The sequence below is a fragment of the Eleutherodactylus coqui genome, chromosome 10, assembly GCF_035609145.1.
Source record: "Eleutherodactylus coqui strain aEleCoq1 chromosome 10, aEleCoq1.hap1, whole genome shotgun sequence".
NCBI lineage: Eukaryota > Metazoa > Chordata > Amphibia > Anura > Eleutherodactylidae > Eleutherodactylus > Eleutherodactylus coqui.
In genome coordinates this window covers 142,293,914-142,313,836 of record NC_089846.1, presented here as the reverse complement: position 1 = coordinate 142,313,836, position 19,923 = coordinate 142,293,914, and the positions used below count along the sequence as shown (strand labels likewise).

Here is a 19,923-nt window from a genome sequence, read left to right as displayed (position 1 = left end):
TACCTAATGTGGGTGCATTCAGGAGCACGAGGGCCATTACCTTCATCATCTGCCGGCATTACCAATCTTATAATGGACACAGGGACCTCTGGCGAGCCTTATGTTCTGCGTACGGGAGCACCTATCAAGCACCTATCTTTTGGGTACTGGCTCTCCACATCCGACTTTGGTTGTGTTTAATTTCCCAGCAGCTTGTCCTTGGCACCTCTGTCCCTCCCCGGTGTCTATAGCAACATATACACATACAAGCTGACACAACTCTCTCAGTAACGTTCAGAAGTATTCACCATATCTTGGCTCACCGTGAGCTTTACCCTATGCAGCATCCGAGGAGCGGGAGATAGCAGGATAGCTACCATCCCTGGGGGTGGCTCGGGACCCGTCCAAGTTACTGTTGGGGGGGTTGCAGGGAAAATGTAACCAAAGTTTACCCGCAATCTTCTTGTCACTCGTGACGCCACCGTTCTCTCCTCTGCAATGAATCTCGGTGAATTAAATAATCTAGTCCACACACAGGGATACGGGAACGGTTTGTCTGTAACTTCAGCAAAGTTTCAACGTTTAACAGTAGTTTGGCACAAATTATACTTCTAGAAGGCAGTGTGACAGGGAGGACTTCTCGAGGTAATCTGGACAATCCACAGTCCCAGTTATCTATGTGATCCCGCGCCCCGCGACTCTCCCTTCAACACTTTACTGGTCAACACTCACGCTTCTGGTGCCTTTCTCTTCCTCTCTCTCTCAGTGCTTAGTGGTTGCATTGGCACATCCTGGGTAGGGTAGGCCCAGGCTAAGCAGAAGGGCATCGCTCACCTTCTTCCATTCTTCAGATACACAATGTCTGTGCGGTTCACTCGCTTGCAGACTTGCTAACTGACTCTCACTCTTTGCAAGCATTTCTTCCTACTTTTACAAGAAGATCCACTCTCTGCACTTTGCACACACATATATATATAACAAGGTCACATGACACACAACAAGATACATTTTCTAGACATAACCCAGACAGTAACCCATCAGTGCTGCAGAGTTGCAATACACATACCAAATGCACACTACACATAAGACACTGACAATACAATGGAACGAGACAGACATATAACATTATGGAGGGGCCCCACTAGTTCTGGGCCCCTGCACCATACTTGTTGCCTCTCAGTGACTAGAAAACATTGGGGAAGGCATCTGTCTCCCACCCACCCCCTGCAGGGTCTTGCATCCCTTACTCTATTGCCACCCCTACATCTGCTCTAGCAGCCGCTACTACATGCCTTTACATGCCGCTCTACTGGCCCACTCTATCGTGCTTTTCTAGTCATTTCTCAGCTTGGATATTCAGTCTCCCTGTCTTTTCATGGCAGCTGACCTCCGCCACTTTAAAAGTTTATATTGCTGCGTCACTCCTCTAAACAAGATGGCACCTGCTGCTGTTTTTCTATTCTCCTGCAGGGGTGTGGTTTTGGTACCCTTCACTATCCCTAATTCAGGGTCTGTTCCTCTGGGCCGATATGCACTCATTGCTCCACAGGGGCAGGGCTTCCCCGCAGCGCTTGGACCGCCTCTTAGTACTGTCACTGGCAGGAGGCGGCCGACCACTACACAGGGGTTGGAGCAGCAGCTTCCACTCCGATCCCGGTGTATCCCGACAGGCGCTGCCTGGAAAGCCCCTTTAACCTTCCCGCTTCAGCGGGCCGACCTCTCTGCATACAGTGCGAGCGTCAGCTGTTTATTACAGCTGACACCCGCGGCTATTAACCTTTTAAATGCCACTGTCAATTCTGACAGCAGCATTTAAAGCCCCAAACGCTGTTCGGGCGTCCTGTACGGCCCCTCCTGCAGTGAGATGGGAGGAGCCGTGCAGGCGCCATGGCAGCCGGGAGCCTTCTGAAAGGCCCCAGGGCTGGCTCAGGAGACTGCCTATCATGCCATCCTCGTGGGGTGGCTTGATAGACTGCCTGTCAGAATGCAGTATGACGTAATGCTATAGCATTACGTCATACTGTAGGAGCTATCAAAGTATCGCATATTGTAGTCCCCCAGGGGGACTTAAAGGTAAAGTTAAAAAAAGAGCAATGAAGTTTTTTTAATTGTAAGAAAAAAAAAAGTAATAAAAGTTTAACCCCCCCCCCTTTTGCCGTATCTGTAATTAAAAAATCTAAATCATTAAACAAAAATACATATTTGGTATCGCCGCATCCGTAAATGTCCGATCTATGAAAGTAGTGCATTATTTACCGCGCTCAGTGAACGTCGTCCGAAAAAAATAAAGAACGCCACAAATGCACTTTTTCAGTCACCCTGTCTCCCAGAAAAAACGCAATAAAAAGCGATCAAAAACTCATATGTATTCCGAATTAGTACTAACGGAAATTACAGGACGTCCCGCAAAAAATTAGCCCTCGCTCAACGACGTAAATGGAAAAATAATAAGTTATTGTGCGCACAAGATGGCGGCAGAAAATAATTGAAAATAATTAAATGTCTTTGAAAAAAAAAGAGGAGTATAGTAAAAACAAAAACTATCCAAGTTTAGTGTCGTAGTAATCGCACCGACCCGCAGAATACGGTTATCAGGTTATTGTTGCAGTTTGTGCGCCGTAGACACAAGACGCACTGAAAGATGGCGGAATGTCATTTTTTTTTCTATTTACTCCACTTAGAATTTTTAAAAGTTTTTCAGTCCATTATAGGGTGCACTAAATAGCACCACTGAAAACTACACCTCGTCCCGCAAAAAACAACAACAACCCTCATACAGCGACGGCGATGGGGAAATAAAGGATTTATGATTTTTTAAAGGGGGAATTAAAAAACGAAAATGGAAAAAAAAAGGGGGGGTGTCATGAAGGGGTTAATGTCGGCTGAGTGATCTCCAGCCTGGAAGCCGTGGCACCCCTGGTGAGTTCTCACAGCGCACCAAGCCGCCACGGCACCCCAGTTTGTAGTTACTGACCTATTGGGACAACAAGGGTCCCAAGTCTTCTCTTAGAGTCAGGCTACCATTGCAGAATTGAGTTTAAGGAAACCTCATTGTCCTGAGAGGTGGGAGACTCATCTGCAGACATCCATGATATACTAATGCTTCTAGTCATCTTGTAGACAGAATACCTCTCAATGGCCAACTAATAAAATGGTGATGTGAACACCGCCAGCTTCCAGGGCTGCTGGGCGTCTTCATCTGGTATGGGTCTATCACTCCTGATGAAGGCTCGAAAGCTTGCGCGGCTAACAGCATTTTTTAGCTATAAACACATCATACTTTATGTTCCAGATCATTCATTTCTCTCACTGAAAGCAACACCATTTCCTTCTACAGGCTAACACGGCAACAAACTTTTCTTTCATGATACACTATAAAAGTATAAGCGGGATATGAGGTATAAGGTGTGAGATTCCCTCGGGGTTGGTCCACGCGGGCGGAGGTCGGCCCGGCTTCTCTGCAGGGGATTCCGCCTCTTTCTCTCGCTCGCTCTCATCTCGCTCGTACGGCTGATTGAGGAAAACATGATGGAAATGACAGCTATTCTTTAACTTATGGTTTTCTCAGCAAAGTGAAAGGACTGTAAAGAGGGGGCGTCCGCAGCGAGCGCCCCGTGTTATTTACATGGTGCGCAGCCTTTCATATTATCCAGCTTGGCAGAATCTTGCCCGTTTCAAAGTGAATTCTATAGTGTATCTCTTAATAAATGGGCTGCTTTTAACTTTTTTTGGAACAAAGCCCATTTCTTGCGATGTGCTGAGGAGTTATGTATGCAGCCTGCCTGCGGCTCGGACTGATCATCTGTATACCAGGGAGCGGGCATTATAAATAACCTATAGGAATACATTTGCATCAAGAGCTTCAAAAAGTGATAACATGCTTGTTGTCAGATGTGATTACTCTTAACTGACAACATTCGCCAACATGGGGGGTAAAAACCGGGGGGGGGGGGGGGGGGGGGGTCATATAATTCATCAGACCAATGGCTGAAATGTTTGAGAAGTGACAAACCCGCTTGTGAGCCAAAAATGTGCATAGAACAGTCGTTACTCCCCCACAGATATGGGACAGTTATACAGGTAGCAGGAGCAACCCATGAATGATACAATGTAGCTTTCATGCATTTTGTGGGAGACGTTTCAGTATCTATAACAGCCTGATTCGAACCCCCCACCGATCTGAGATCCATCGATGTTGGATCAGCAGAGCCGTTGTGGCTCCATTATGAACACAAGCCGACTAATGTGAACAGGAGGTGTTTTCAGTTCTTTTTTTGCTCTTTTCACATGTATTTCCTTTTACTTTGTACAGTACAGGAAAAAAGTGATGTTGTATATGGAAACCGTCAGCAAGCTGCTGTTCATTGGTGTGTTATTTATTGTGTGTCTCTGTGTCGGCTTTGTTCACATCGCAGTTTTGCTTTCTGTCATAGGAACAAAAAAACAAAACAGAATACCATAGCCAACCTATGATGAAACTGAATGGTGCCGAATGGACCCCAATGGCTGGAAAAGGGTCCTTACAGCTTCTGCCGCCATCCGGTCCACGCAGCGCCGCATGCTAGGCTATTTTGTCTGAGACTTTTGGCTAGAGTTGTGCTGGAAGTTACAAATGGAGCCTCAGGCACAGATGTGAACAAAGTCTTAGTACTCTAAGTGCACAAGGGTGTAGTAAATTCAGTGTACGTCTCATGTCAAGCCCGTATTATTAGGGTGGCCTTACAAGCATCGTATGAATAGTCACTCCATAGAGCCAATGTAAACTCACCTTAAAATAGTCATGTTTGATTAATTACTGTCTGATGTAAATAGGTAATCACTTGTTTTTCAACAGCCAACAACGTTGCAGGGAGGTAAGCTCCCAGCGACTGCGAAGATGAACGACTGAAGAGCAATCGCTCTCCGTAAAAGTGCGCAAACAGCAGTTGTTCATATTCAAACAACTCTCTGCAGCGATTATTGGACAATACTTGCCCTGTGTAAACCCGCTGTGAACCATCATTTAGGCTCGGGGTGGTAAGACTTTTATTGTACACAAACCACATTTAATGATTTTTTTTTGTGATATCCTTGGAGGGAAATTAGGAAGAAGCCATTTTGCTGTGTGCAGAGTGTGCCAGGCATGTTCTTTGCATCACTTTAGTCCCCCAGTGAGAGAATGCCCAGATGCCCCCATTACAACAACATATAACAGTTGGCACTGGCCATAGTCCTCTTCACATTGCTTACAAGCCACAGCGGGTGCCACCCACAGATACCCCCTACTAGAGTGCCCTGGACGTTCCTAGGCTGGTCAGAGCCATCACATAGTGGACAACACTCAGCAGTCAACCGGGAAGTTGGCGATTGACTATTCGGCCCCTCCAGTGTCAGATTATGCAGATGCAGCAGCGTCTTACGTGAGAGTCCGGCTCTGCAGGACAGAAGATATCCTCACAGTGCAGATCAATGCAGCAGTCAGTATTAGATTCTCATCAGTATTAACCAACGGCCAGATAATGAAATGATATCAAATTGTAATAAAAATCAATACCAGGCGGGGGTGCTGCTAAAAGCTGATCGGGCATCAGCAGCCACAATGAAGCTCGTTACATGGTGTTTTAATTTTGCCACTTACTCAGGAATGAAAATAATGAAACGAATCACTCATTTAATTACGGTGAGCGGACGGCGGCAGCGAGCGCAGCTGGTATTTACTGTAGGGTATGGTCTTGGGTGTTTACAGACTCGGAGAAGCGTATGGTGCCAGCCAAGGACAGGCCTGGCATGTAGGTAGGCCTTCTGTTCTCTACTAAGTCCATGTTGTAGGGTATACTTGCTAGACAACATGCAAGCACGACCAAGGGTCACATATCCACCCCCTTCTTCATGGAAAAGAAGGGCATTTTGAATCAGCATCATCTGATCTTGGATTATGGCCTTAGACCACCAGGGGTTTAACTACAATATTAACCCCTTCACCATGGATTTACCATTACCCTCTTCAATAACACAGACCAATGGAGGGTTCACCATTAACCACCTTGCCACCCTAGACCACTAGGGATGTCCACCAGCTCAGACAAGCAGAGATATGTTCATTAAACCCTCACTATTTTACAAAACCTGGGGCCTCACAATTAACCCATTCACCACAAAGAATAATTCTATGCAAGCCTTTAACACCCTAGACCAACTAACAATATTTTGGGGCATAATCCCTTCACTTTTGTAGACCACCATAGATTTATCAATACCCCCTTCAATAATGTGGACCAATAGAGAGTTCACCATTAACCACTTTGCCACCCTGGGCCAGTATGGATGTGTTTACCAGCTTAGACCACCAGAGATGTTTTCATTAACCACTCACTATATTACAAAACCAGGGACATCTCAATTAACCCCTTCACCACCCTAGACCACTAAGAATAATTCTATGCAAGTCTTTAACACCCTAGACCAACAGGGATGTTTCTGTTAAAGGGGTTGTGTCACAATTAATTTTTTATCACCTATCTTTAGGATAGGTGATAAAGGTCTGATCAGTGGGGGTTTCACTGTTGAGACCCCCACTGATCCTGAGAATGGGGGTCCCATGCCCCCCTCTTCTCATCACTGCGGACTCACTACACCTACCCACAGTGGCATCAGACTGAATATAGCGGTGGTCGCATGTGTGCAGTACTGCTCCATTCATTTCAGTGTGACTGATGGACATAGCCAAGTACACACACCCGGCTATCTCCAGCTGCTCCACTAAAAACGAATGGAGCAGACTTGCATATGTGTATGCCATTCCATTCAATCTCCTCCTCACCGCTGGGCATTCAGTGATCCTGCAATGAAGAGGAGAAGGGAACACCAGACCCCTGTTCTTGGGATCAGTAGGAATCTCAGTAGTGAGACCTCCACCAATTAGACAGTTATCCTATGGAGAGGTGGTAAAAGCTGACTGTGGTACAACCCCCTAAACTCTCTTTAACACTCCAGATTGAAAAAATCTGCATTATGCGGTGGTATTATTTGGGCATTGAATGGCAGTATCATGTGGATTCTATGGGGCATTGTTCCTAACTAGATGGGTTGAGGGGGCTTTTAGTAGACTGGAGAAAGCTTAGCTCATTAGAGGTTTTGCAATTGCATGCATTGAGTAGTAGTACGATATTAAAAACTACCGTCTTGCTTGGCTGGCGAGTCTGACCCTTTTAGCGGAGGTCATTCATAAAGACTAGCGCTATCCATATTCTGGGGCATAAATGGTGAACTGTTCATTTAACTCTGAATGTCAGTTTTTGCCTCTTTTGCACTTTTCCATTTTGAAAGTTGCCAGCAAGACATGAGTAGTCCTATACATCATCATCACCCATGAGGAGTCATTAGTGGCTATACACTATATGTGTCGGAGGGATTGTTGCTGAGCATCACCTCTGTCTCTCTTCGCAGAACGATTCATCCAGTGACAGTGACACAGATAGTGAGAGTCACTTCTCGCTGCTCCTGCCCCAAGACTACCTGGGACTCGCTGTGTTCTCCATGCTCTGCTGTTTCTGGCCCCTGGGCATTGCTGCTTTCTTCCTGTCACAAAAGGTAAGAACTGGTGACATTGCCTTCTAGTGCTGTCTGCTCCAGCGGACATGGATTAAGAGAATGACAGAAGAAGGTTCAGAGAAAACAATGGTTGGTAAGCTTGTGCAGATCCCTAGCAATGCATGTATAGGAGAAGGGGCCCATGGTAATGGGTCATGTAGCGTCAGCGACCCTTCACCCCATGAGATTAGTTAGGTAGACTGATATGACCCTTGGTTCAGTGATAGGAGCCCCCACATGATTGTACCACCATTGGTTAGCAATATTGGCTGAACCTGAGCTTCTGCTCCCCTCTTCATGACTCTTGGGCTGAAAGGTGGTTATTTGCTAATAGGTCTATGAAGAAAAAGAACCCCACCTGTTAACACCACCATTGGTAAGGAGTAATGCCCAACATGAGCTAGTTTCCCCTTCTTTTTATGACCCTTGTACTGCATCCAATGAAGAGAGGGATCCCCACTTGTTAATAAACCCCATCCCCCACTCTTCATAATCCTTGGGATGTATCTATGATGTTTCATAACATTGTAGTATCTATAGAAAGACTGAACCTCACATGTTCATCCCACCGTTGGTAAAGGACATTGACCCATCATGAGTCCCCCCCCCCCCCCCCCCCCCCCGTCGTCATGACCTTTGGACTGGATCCCTACGGTTCACTATCTGTGCAGTCCATGGGTAGAGGAGCCCCCAAATGTTCACATCTCCATCAATGTAGAATATTGGCTTGCTCTCCACAAGCCGAATCAAAGATGCATGGTCTATCTATGTAAACCCTTGGTCACCATACACAGATAAATGTAAATACCCCACTGACCCACCCACCCACCCACCTACCCACCCACCTACCCATCATTTCAACTGCATAGAAACCTGGCATTTAGCAGCTGCAGCTTCCAAAATGCTTTAATCAAGTTAACAAATATGGAAATAACTGTAAGAGCTGTAGACCCTCGCTTCGGTCTGAAGGAATAGCGTTTTGGCTGCAGCCATACTTACACAATATGTCAATAGCAGGGTAGATTGTATTTAAAGCAACCCTCCAGTCAGGATCCCAAATTTGATGCATAAGTCAGTACCTACAGAGGACGCTTTCCTGCTATTTTTCTTCTTTTTAGCTCAGCGCTATTAGGACAGAGCTGTGATCTGTGACTATAGTTTACTACAGTGTCTAATCTGAGGTAGTCTTGGACACGCCTCCTGTCTCATTATTGGTTCAGGCTGCAGAGGAGGCAGTCAGGGGCGTGTCCTAGACTGCCTTAGATTAGGCACTGTAGCTAAACTGTAGTCACAGCTCTGTCCTAACAGCTAAATTGAAAAGCAGCCAAGGAGCAAGACCCACGGAAAACTACATATCAGGTAATCATCTGGTTAGGACTGGCTTACAAAGCAATTTTGAGCTCCTGACTGAAGGGTCACTTTAAACTAGAGTTTCCAAAGAGCAGATGAAGATAGTGACGACTGTGACGATAACACTTACAGTCTTCATAACGAACATGCCGTATATCTAGGTGTATACCCACATGACCGCCCACAAAGCCAAAGACCAGACGGCGTTCATCACAATGCGGTAATCGCTGCTTATGTCTTTGGCGTGACTTGAGCCGGCCGCTTGTCATGCTTCTGGTTCAGGTCCACAGGCTGCATTTAAAATGTTCCTTCTACTCTGCAACTGAATTCCTCCTTCCCCTTCTGTAGCAGGAGGCGGCTCAGCGCATGCATTATGGATGCCCCCCGCGCCATAGCCTGGGGGATTCTTGGAGGCTATTTCCATCCAAGTATAAAAAGATAATGAGTGGAAATAGTCCAGAGTTCACTTTTAGCCCCGTTTACCGTAGGCAGCTCGGTATAATCTACATTTAGTGCCGGGCAGCTTTGCAGTTCTTTGCTTGGTCTATCCTGTGCCGCTCCTGAGTCACATGGGCTTGCAGCCGTCAGATATGTCACCTGACTCCCATAAGTATGCGCAGGATTTCTAGTACTGAGCCAACCTTCTAAGCGAAGTGTCACGCGGCTCTATACGCATTTATGCGCACAATGGATGTTGTGCAAATGTCCGTGTGACACTGGCCTAAGACTTTGGGATTATCAGTAGACGATAAAATGTACTTTAGCAACCAGTGCCAGGTAGCTGCCCCTACAGCAAATAAAGTCATGGGATGTATTTAAGGAGGAGAAATGTTGATAAACCAAAACAGCACTGAGCAAAAACGTTAAGGAGGTGTAAAACATACTGCAAAGAAAGCTTTAGAAACAGAAGTGCTGATAGTTTGTATCAATTTAACACAATGCAGAGCGAATGGGCAAAAAAAGAAACTGAAATCAAATCCATATTCGGTGAGTCCAACCTTCGCCTTCAAAACTGCATCAGTTCTCCTGGGTTCGCCGCACAGATGGTGGTTTTACACGGGCGAGAAAATCGTGCGAAAGTCAGTTAAAAAAAAAATGCTTATGAAACCGACGATTTAATGATTTCCTTCCCATCTGCGATGTTCAGAGAGCAAACAATGGCGGCTGCTCCATTATTCTGCAATTTGCGATGTTTTATCCCCCATGTTCCCATGGAGCCTCCTTTGTATCGCAACACATTTCTGTTGCAATGTGACTTTAACATTAAAAGTCCTTCTGATTTTCGCGATACAAAATTGTGCGTTTTTAATCTGCAGTTTTACCGCGGGCGGCAGCGGTGCGGTGTGAGGCTATTCTTCAAAAATAAGCATTGCCGACGCCCAAAAATTGCGGGAACAAAGACACAATTTTGTCGCAATTTTCTTGCGGCAAAATCGCTAACACCCGTCTGAAACTAGCCAAAATCAGGGACTTTGTAGGATTATACTTAGGTTGTGATTAATCAGTTATACCACACTGGTGATCGGCAGGACGCAGGCGCTCACACAGTCCATGGGAAGTCCATCTAGGTGTATTTTATTCCAGCAACAGAAGAAAAGTGGAAATAACAGCCCCTTGTGGCAAGTAAGCTTTGTGCAATACACAGAGATACTACACCTGCCCGGCAGGCCACTAACTAGACAGCACTTTGCTGACCTAGTAATAACATGCAGCATGTGTCAGCACATAATCAGGTGTTCACACTGCACAATGCTCACTCCCAGGCTCACAGTGCTCACTGCACAGTGCTCACTCCCAGGCTCACAGTGCTCACTGCACAGTGCTCACTCCCAGGCTCACAGTGCTCACTGCACAGTGCTCACTCCCAGGCTCACAGTGCTCACTGCACAGTGCTCACTCCCAGGCTCACAGTGCTCACTGCACAGTGCTCACTCCCAGGCTCACAGTGCTCACTGCACAGTGCTCACTCCCAGGCTCACAGTGCTCACTGCACAGTGCTCACTCCCAGGCTCACAGTGCTCACTGCACAGTGCTCACTCCCAGGCTCACAGTGCTCACTGCACAGTGCTCACTCCCAGGCTCACAGTGCTCACTGCACAGTGCTCACTCTCAGGCTCACAGTGCTCACTGCACAGTGCTCACTCCCCTAATAAACTGTGTGCAGATAGACCCAGAAGAACTTTCTGTTTTGTTCATTCACTTTGCATTTGGTTAATTAGCCAAAAATAAACTATTGGCGCTTCTATTTTTGAGAGCATCCTTCTTTCCTTATTTCCTTCTTTCGCAGCACTTTTGCCACATCTGCCTAAACTTTAGCACAGTGCTGCAGTTTTGACGATTGTGATTCTTTTATGATCTGGTAATGAAGACTTGCCTTTTTCTACAGACCAACAAGGCCTCGGCTCAAGGTGACTACCACGGGGCAAGTGTGGCTTCCAGACAAACTTTTCTGCTGGCTGTTCTATCCATCTTCCTTGGCATTTGCACCTATGTGGGTGCGGTGGTGGCCCTCATTGCATACCTGTCTAACAGAGCACCAACCTAGGAGAACATCACTGCTCTACATAGGACCACGGTGCACCTACCTTCTATAGGAACAGACCAGAGATCCATGCACTGGCAGAACTGGATACCCATTGGAGCCTGTCCCCGGATCGTTCCATTGGACGCACTTTAATCATTCGTGACCCAGCCAGACCCTCGTGTTATTTATCTCTTGCACTTTCTTCTCAGTCTATCCTGTATTGGATCAAGTGCAAATGTATCGCTTCATTCATGAAACCTGATGATTTGGAAATGGGCCGCTAATGAAGGAGTAGGACTATGCAGAATATTTAGTTCTTTTGCAATGATTCTTAGTTGAATGATTATTAATGACACGGCTGCCTAACTATTTATTTCACTAAAGTGAATGTTGTTAAATTCATATCTTCCAGAAAATAATAATTGGAAATATTCGTATCCTTGTTTCTTTTTGCATCTAGCTGAATAACACACCACAATTATCAGAGATTGATTTAAAAAACAAACAGCGCCACCCTTGTCAATAGACTGTTTCTGGTATTACAGTTCAGCTCCATTTACTTACGCATGTAGTGCCTGCAATACCAGACGCAGCCCCCAGAGCGGCGCTGTATCTGGGACAAAAATGGACTCCTTTATTCCAACCCCAAGCCATCCCTGATTATCATATACAGAAATATACTGTGATCCTTTGGCACCAACATAAAGTGAGGCCGGTGATACACGGGTGGAAGCGCCTTAACAACCCCATTTGTGCAATGGGTGTTATGTATTCGTTTCACAGTCATTCTTAAATGCGCAAAAATAGCAGACAACGACGATCCCATTGATTGCAACAGACAATTATGTTCAATCATTCAATATGTTCTATTTGTGTGCAAGTATGCAGAAACGTAGGGCCCGCTGCGCGTGTAAAGTACACTTATGTGAATGACCCCATTGGAATCAATGCGGTCCATTACTGTGTGCTCTACGCAAATCCTGTGCGCGCAAAACACTGCGCAAATATGTTTGTGTGACACCGACCCAAAGCCATCCAGACATGGGAAGCCATATAAACTACAAGAGCGCCATGTCACGTAATACAGTATATAACAAAACATCTGGAGAGCTGCTGTCCGCCGGTCTGAGCCGAGAACAAGCTGGCAGCAGATTGATCAGCCAATCACAGGCTTCAGCGGCGATGGAAGAATCATGGCGGAAGCCTGTGAATGGCTGAGTGGTCATCTGCACAATGACCGGCACGTGATCACCACCAGCTTGTTCTGGGTTCCAAGCGGCAGGCACTGAGGCTCCAGCGCTGGATGGGACACAACTGGAGCACCAAGGGGGAGCTTTTCATTATTTTATACATTTCTGAGCCAGTTAAAAAAAAATCTAAAAAAAAAATGACCCCTCGGTTTTCAAACTAAATTTTGTCCTGGGGCAGTAGGGACAGGGGGCATCGTGCCTGCACTTGTTCTCTGCCGCCCGTCTGATCAATCCGTTTCAGTCCCGGTTTTCAGCCATCACACGAGACGGACACTGAAAGTTTCTATGTAGCTAATGCTGACTCTGCACTGCTCTCTGATTGGCTAGAGCTAACGATATGAACAGCACTGGCCAATCAGAATGCACTATGGTTATTGGGCCATCTGAAGACTCCATCAGCCATCATGGGTGGCTGACTTTGGGACCCGAAACTGGCAAATCCGATGGACAAGAGAGAAAAACAAGTGTAGGTAATACCGTATAACCACAGAACTCTCTGCTCATTGGACAGAACTTTGTTCCAAAACTGCAGGGTCTCTTTAAGGTGACGGCTGGTATGTTTGTAAACAAATGTATCACTGATGTTTCAGCTGATGATTGACAATACTTCATACATACAGCACAGAGGTCAATGCTTCCATCCCCCATCCATGACAAGGGGGCCTCCTGTTCATCCAGAAGAAGAAGTGTTTCTACATCATTATAGAATGCAGCTCCTTATCGTAAGAACAGTGACAGTAGGGAATTCCGGAAGTCCCGCAGGATGCTGTGATGGCTCATTCTTCCAAGAGACGTCTTTTCTTGAGAGCTCAGACTACAAGTTATATATCCTACATACAGAGACTGCAGAGGTTTTTTCAGATATTCTCAGATTTGGAGCCAAGAACCTGTTGTTTTCTTCCAAAATGAGGACAAATGGTACCTGCTGGGATTTGTGGATCAGCACTGTAGGATAATGGGTGGAACTGGGTGGAGAATGTCAACCTGGCTATGTTATTCTACCAGACTGTCATGGTTTTGCGTATGCTGTCCAGCCAGCGGCATAAAAATGTTCACATCGATATTCCTGTCCATAAAGGTTCTCACCTTAGTTCTTCTGACCAACATCTAAATGGACATGAAATGTGACAACCAATTTCCTGGGCCATAAATGTGTACACAATAGTTGTCACTTCCCCTCCACCACTCATACAAATGGTAAGCACCTGACTCAGGAGGAGCCACAGACATTAGTTCCTCCCAAGGAAAAGGGAAATTTGCGGCTCATCCTGAGACATGATATGAGTATTTGTTCAGATCTCTACATGGAAATGGTCAGGGTCCCTAGACTATTTTTTCCACCAAGCCCAACCTTGCACCTTACTGCATGCATTTGGTCGGCACCCGAGGGCAATTGTTGAACTTGTGACCCAGTGATTTTGAAATAAAGGGGAATAATAAGACCTAAAAGGGGTTCTCTGGGACTTTTACTGTAGATGACAAATCCTCCGGATAGGTCATCGATACTTGGAATACCCCTCAATCAGCTGATTCCCAGCACTGCTCTTAATGCAGACACCGCTGGAAGCAGATACCACTGTCAACATTAGGGTGGCCCAGTTTGATATTACAGGCACAGCTCTCACTGAATTCAATGGCAGCTGTGCCTGCACTACCAAACCGGGGTGCTGCAATTCGGACAGCGCTATTCACTTCCAGTGCTAGGAATCATCTGATCGATGGGGATCCCAAGCGGCGGACTCCTGCCAATCAGATACTAATGACCTATCTTGAGAATAGGTCATCAATAGTAAAAGTCCTGCAGAACTCCTCTAATGCAGCCCCTCAGATCTACACCATATATTTAGAGGGTCCATAGAGGATGGAGGACAGAATATTAATGGGGACCTATGTATATACACTTATGGGAACGTTGCCCGTCATTGCCTATTAAACAGGACCCAATCATTTTGTAGCTGATGGATAGTGGGTGGCAGCCTATAGTGGCAGTCCATACATGTGTTTGGGCCCCTTATTTGCCGCTGTCAGTGGTACAATATGTTGAGTAACATTGTAATATTCCGCAGTCATATATCCCACCCGTTGGATTTCTGTATGCATGGACATTCTGTGATCCTCCACAGATAACCCTCGATACATTTCCCATATTATGTCCATTAAAGGAGATGTCCCGAGGCAGCAAGTGGGTCTATACACTTCTGTATGGCCATAATAATGCACTTTGTAATGTACATTGTGCATTAATTATGAGCCATACAGAAGTTATAAAAAGTTTTATACTTACCTGCTCCGTTGCTGGCGTCCTCGTCTCCATGGTGCCGACTAATTTTCGCCCTCCGATGGCCAAATTAGCCGCGCTTGCGCAGTCCGGGTCTTCTCCTCTTCTCTATGGGGCTCCGTGTAGCTCCGTGTAGCTCCGCCCCGTCACGTGCCGATTCCAGCCAATCAGGAGGCTGGAATCGGCAATGGACCGCACAGAAGCCCTGCGGTCCATGAAGACAGAGGATCCCGGCGGCCATCTTCAGCAGGTGAGTATGAAGACGCCGGACCGCCGGGATTCAGGTAAGCGCTGTGCGGGTGGTTTTTTTAACCCCTGCATCGGGGTTGTCTCGCGCCGAACGGGGGGGGGGGGTTTAAAAAAAAAAAAACCCGTTTCGGCGCGGGACATCTCCTTTAAGTTGCTAATTTGCACTGGCCTTGATAGCATTGCTCATGAGCTTCCAGCAGGACATGTCCTTCCTGCCTGTGCCCTAGCAGGCGGCTCCACGGATAATAAACTTGTCCCTAGACATCTTACTGACACTTTCCATCCTCCCTGTGCCCTTCAGTAGATATAATTAACAAGCCGCGGTTTATCCCTGATTATCTGGATGACAGAATGCTTCCTCAGGATTAGTGCCGTCAGCGCAGGGCAATGGCGCACCCCAAGCGGCTCCTGGATGGGACTCGGTACATGGCGGCTATAAGTGCTCAGTATTATTATTAATCCGCAATTATCACACAATTTACGCGGACCCCTTATTGACCAGAGGGATTCGGTTACGGGGAAAGCAGCCCCTGTTAGGATGTTAGTGACTGCCAGAGCTCATCTGAATCTCTCCCAGCAGCTATGCCAAAGGGCACCAAAGAATTAAATGTCCCTGAGTCCAATAGAGCCGGCGACAATGCCGCTGCCTCTATTCACTCCATAGCACTTACTGATACAGCCGAGCATCCAACCTGCTAGATTGTAGCAGCTTTAGGGTGCCGTTACACATTGCGCGAATGCTGAGGATTTGTTGCGGAATTTACGCTGGCGCTCCCATAAACCAACTGTATGAAAGGGTTTTGTTGCTCAGAAGTCTGCAGGCTCTTTATTGTATAGCAGGTGTGGCGCTGTACATTGTATAGTGGTTGTGCCTGGTATTGCAGCTCAAACCCATTCACTTGACAGGGTGTGAGTTGCAGAAGGGCCATGTGACCAACGGATGTTATGTCACAGGTTAACGAAGAGTCTGTAGAACTCGCCCAAGCAGCAAAGCTCCTGAAAACAAACTCACTGGCAAACAGCAGATTGGTGGGGACCCCCATCAATCAACTATTGATAAAGTTCAGAAGTAGACAACCCCTTTAACTATTTTGTAATATTTTATACACATGGGCATCATTAGTGAGAGGCAGTTCCTGCAGGATGCTGTATATGGACATTATGGATATGGTGCAGGCACATCTCCTGTGTGAGCCTGAAGGCGACTAACCCCTAGACTCACACTATAATGGCTAGAAACAGAGATAATTCCAATTCTAGGCCATGTAACCCCTTAAATGCTGCAATTAATGCAACTTCTAAGCAGTTTGCAAATTCAAGGGGCTCCCTCTATCACCGCACTGGCTACCCACTTGATGCAATGAAGAGGTGTCAATGATTTGCTATTTCGGCCAAGGGACTAACAATGGCTTCGCCAGGTTTGCCATTTTACACCTATTATGCCTTTCCAGAGAGAGGACCTAATAGGTTGCCTGTTAGCATTTCACAGATAATACACTGCGATACACAAGTGTTGCAGTGTATCATAAAAGCAATTAAGTGATTGCATGCTCAAGTCCCCTAATGGGACTATACAAAAATGTAAAAGACAGAAGCCTTCCCTAATAGTGACTAGATGTGGAAATAATCTTAGCTTGTAACTCAACGGCTGTGTGGCTACCTCTTCCTAAGCCATGGAGGGTATACAGGTACTAAGGTGCATTCATGGTGGGATACCCCTCTAATATCCAAACCAGGAAGCCCATGTAAGAAGCCTCACCTGAGCTGCAGTACTCAGCGTATCTAATACATTGCCATCCATCTGAGTGCCGTATTAGCCAATGTGCCTCACATAATATGTAGACTTAATGTGCACGATCTTCGGGGTTACAGCGCCGCTTTAAGGGATTTTTCGTTTTTACCAATGCTTTACTGCCGCTCCTTCCAGTATTTATGTAGGAGGCATCACTGGACTTGTCAGGCCGAGCAGCAGCAATCATGGGTCACAGCTCTACAAGACGTCTCCAGTTTCCACATTTGCCACAGCGCTGAGATGATGATGGGTGAACACTTACAGTCTACCTGACAGATCGGGCTACACTTACAGCTGCCAACCAACCGCTTCAGACAGGAAACAGTAAATGGGAAATGTTCTCCTCATGTCACACAAGAACAGTTCTACCCGTATGGGATCCATCACTCTATGGAAACCTGGGTGATAAGAACTAGACTAGTGATCACCGCCGGCACCACCTCTGCCTCCCAGATGTAAAGGAATCTCCATGCACTGACCCATAATGCTCTCCATAATTACAGCCGAGGGCACGATGGGGCTGAGCTCGAAAACACCTGGAGAAATCACCTATGGAGGTAAGTAGCAGGGTGGTGAGTCTAGCAGCTACGAGGGGGCCCGGTAATAGAGGGGGTAAATCCCAGGTGCACTCAGTGATAACTGTGGACAATAATCATAAGGTGTTCATGTCTAGGTGGAGTATGGCCCCATTCCAAGTTTTGCTATGGGGATCCTTATGCTCTTTTGCTACAGCTCTGGATCCTGCTGCAACTGCAACCAGTATCTATATCTATCTATCTATCTATCTATCTATCTCCTATCTATCTATCTATCTATCTATCTATCTCCTATCTATCTATCTATCTATCTCCTATCTATCTATCTATCTATCTATCTCATATCTATCTATCTATCTATCTCCTATCTATCTATCTATCTCCTATCTATCTCCTATCTATCTATCTCCTATCTATCTCCAATCTATCTATCTCCTATCTATCTATCTCCTATCTATCTATCTATCTATCTATCTCATATCTATCTATCTCCTATCTATCTATCTATCTATCTATCTATCTATCTATCTATCTATCTCATATCTATCTATCTATCTATCTATCTCATATCTATCTATCTATCTATCTATCTATCTATCTATCTATCTCATATCTATCTATCTATCACATATCTATCTATCTATCTATCTCATATCTATCTATCTATCTATCTATCTATCTATCTCATATCTATCTATCTATCTATCTATCTATCTATCTATCTCATATATATCTATCTATCTCATATCTCTCTATTTATCTATCTCCTATCTATCTATCTATCTATCTCATATTTCATATCTATCTATCTATCTATCTATCTATCTATCTCCTATCTATCATATCTATCTATCTATCTATCTATCTATCTATCATCTATCTATCTATCTATCTATCTTCTATCTATCTCCTATCTATCATATCTATCTATCTATCTATCTATCTATCATCTATCTATCTATCTATCTTCTATCTATCTCCTATCTATCTATCTATCTATCTATCTATCTATCTATCTATCTATCTATCTATCTATCTATCTTATATCTCTCTATCTCCTATCTATCTATCTCCTATCTATCTATCTATCTATCTATCTCATATCTATCTATCTCATATCTATTTATCTATCTATCTCCTATCTATCTATCTATCTATCTATCTCATATCTATCTATCTATCTATCTATCTCATATCTATCTATCTATCACATATCTATCTATCTATCATCTGTCTATCTATCTCATATCTCTCTATTTATCTATCTCCTATCTATCTATCTATCTATCTATCTCATATTTCATATCTATCTATCTATCTATCTCCTATCTATCATATCTATCTATCTATCATCTATCTATCTATCTATCTTCTATCTATCTCCTATCTATCATATCTATCTATCTATCTATCTATCTATCTATCTATCATCTATCTATCTATCTATCTATCTATCTATCTATCTATCTATCTTCTATCTATCTCCTATCTATCTATCTATCTATCTATCTTATATCTCTCTATCTCCTATCTATCTATCTATCTATCTCCTATCTATCTATCTATCTATCTATCTATCTCATATCTATCTGTCTATCTATCTATCTCATATCTATCTATCTCATATCTATCTATCACATATCTATTAGAGATGAGCGAACGCGTTCGTCCGAGCTTGATATTCGTGCGAATATTAGGGTGTTCGGGATGTTCGTTATTCGTGACGAACACCATGCGGTGTTCTGGTTACTTTCACTTCCTTCCCTGAGACGTTAGCGCGCTTTTCTGGCCAATTGAAAGACAGGGAAGGCATTACAACTTCCCCCTGCAACGTTTAAGCCCTATACCACCCCCCTGCTGTGAGTGGCTGGCGAGATCAGGTGTTCGCCTAATATAAAAGTCGGCCCCTCCCGCGGCTCGCCTCAGATGCGGTGTGAGTTAGATGAGGGACAGTGCTGTTTATACCGGAGCTGCTGTAGGGAAAGAATTGGTAGTTAGTGTAGGCTTCAAGACCCCCCAAAGGTCCTTATTAGGGCCACTGATAGCTGTGTGTTGGCTGCTGTTAGCAGTGGCATTTTTTTTTTTCTCAAAATCGGCTCTGCAGAGCGTTGCACCTGGCATTAGGGACAGAAGTGCTGCATAGGCAGGGAGAGTGTTAGGAGTGAGTGTAGCCTTCAAGAACCTCAACGGTCCTTTCTAGGGCCATATTTATCCGTGTGCAGTACTGTCCAGGCTGCTGTTAGCTGTGCTGCATTTTTTTTGGGCTTCTCAAAATCGCCTCTGCAGAGCATTGCACCCTCCATTGATACTGCAGGGAAAGAATTGTATAGGCAGGGCCACAACACAGTTATTATTCATAGAATATACGCAGTGCTGCCTTTTGGTGGAAAAACAAG

General features: G+C 45.2%; 1 protein-coding gene across 4 annotated transcripts in view; it reads left to right on the top strand.

The window, feature by feature from the left end:
- Positions 1-11,859, top strand: part of TMEM91 (transmembrane protein 91) — a 69,109-nt gene extending 57,250 nt beyond the window's left edge. For all 4 annotated transcript variants that reach the window (XM_066579913.1, XM_066579915.1, XM_066579912.1 and 1 more), the window contains exons 3-4: positions 7,405-7,548; positions 11,285-11,859. In XM_066579913.1, the coding sequence (XP_066436010.1) occupies positions 7,405-7,548; positions 11,285-11,443 (303 nt within the window). In that variant the 3' untranslated portion in view covers positions 11,444-11,859. The remainder of the gene's footprint in view (positions 1-7,404; positions 7,549-11,284) is intronic.
- Positions 11,860-19,923: the final 8,064 nt, after the last annotated feature.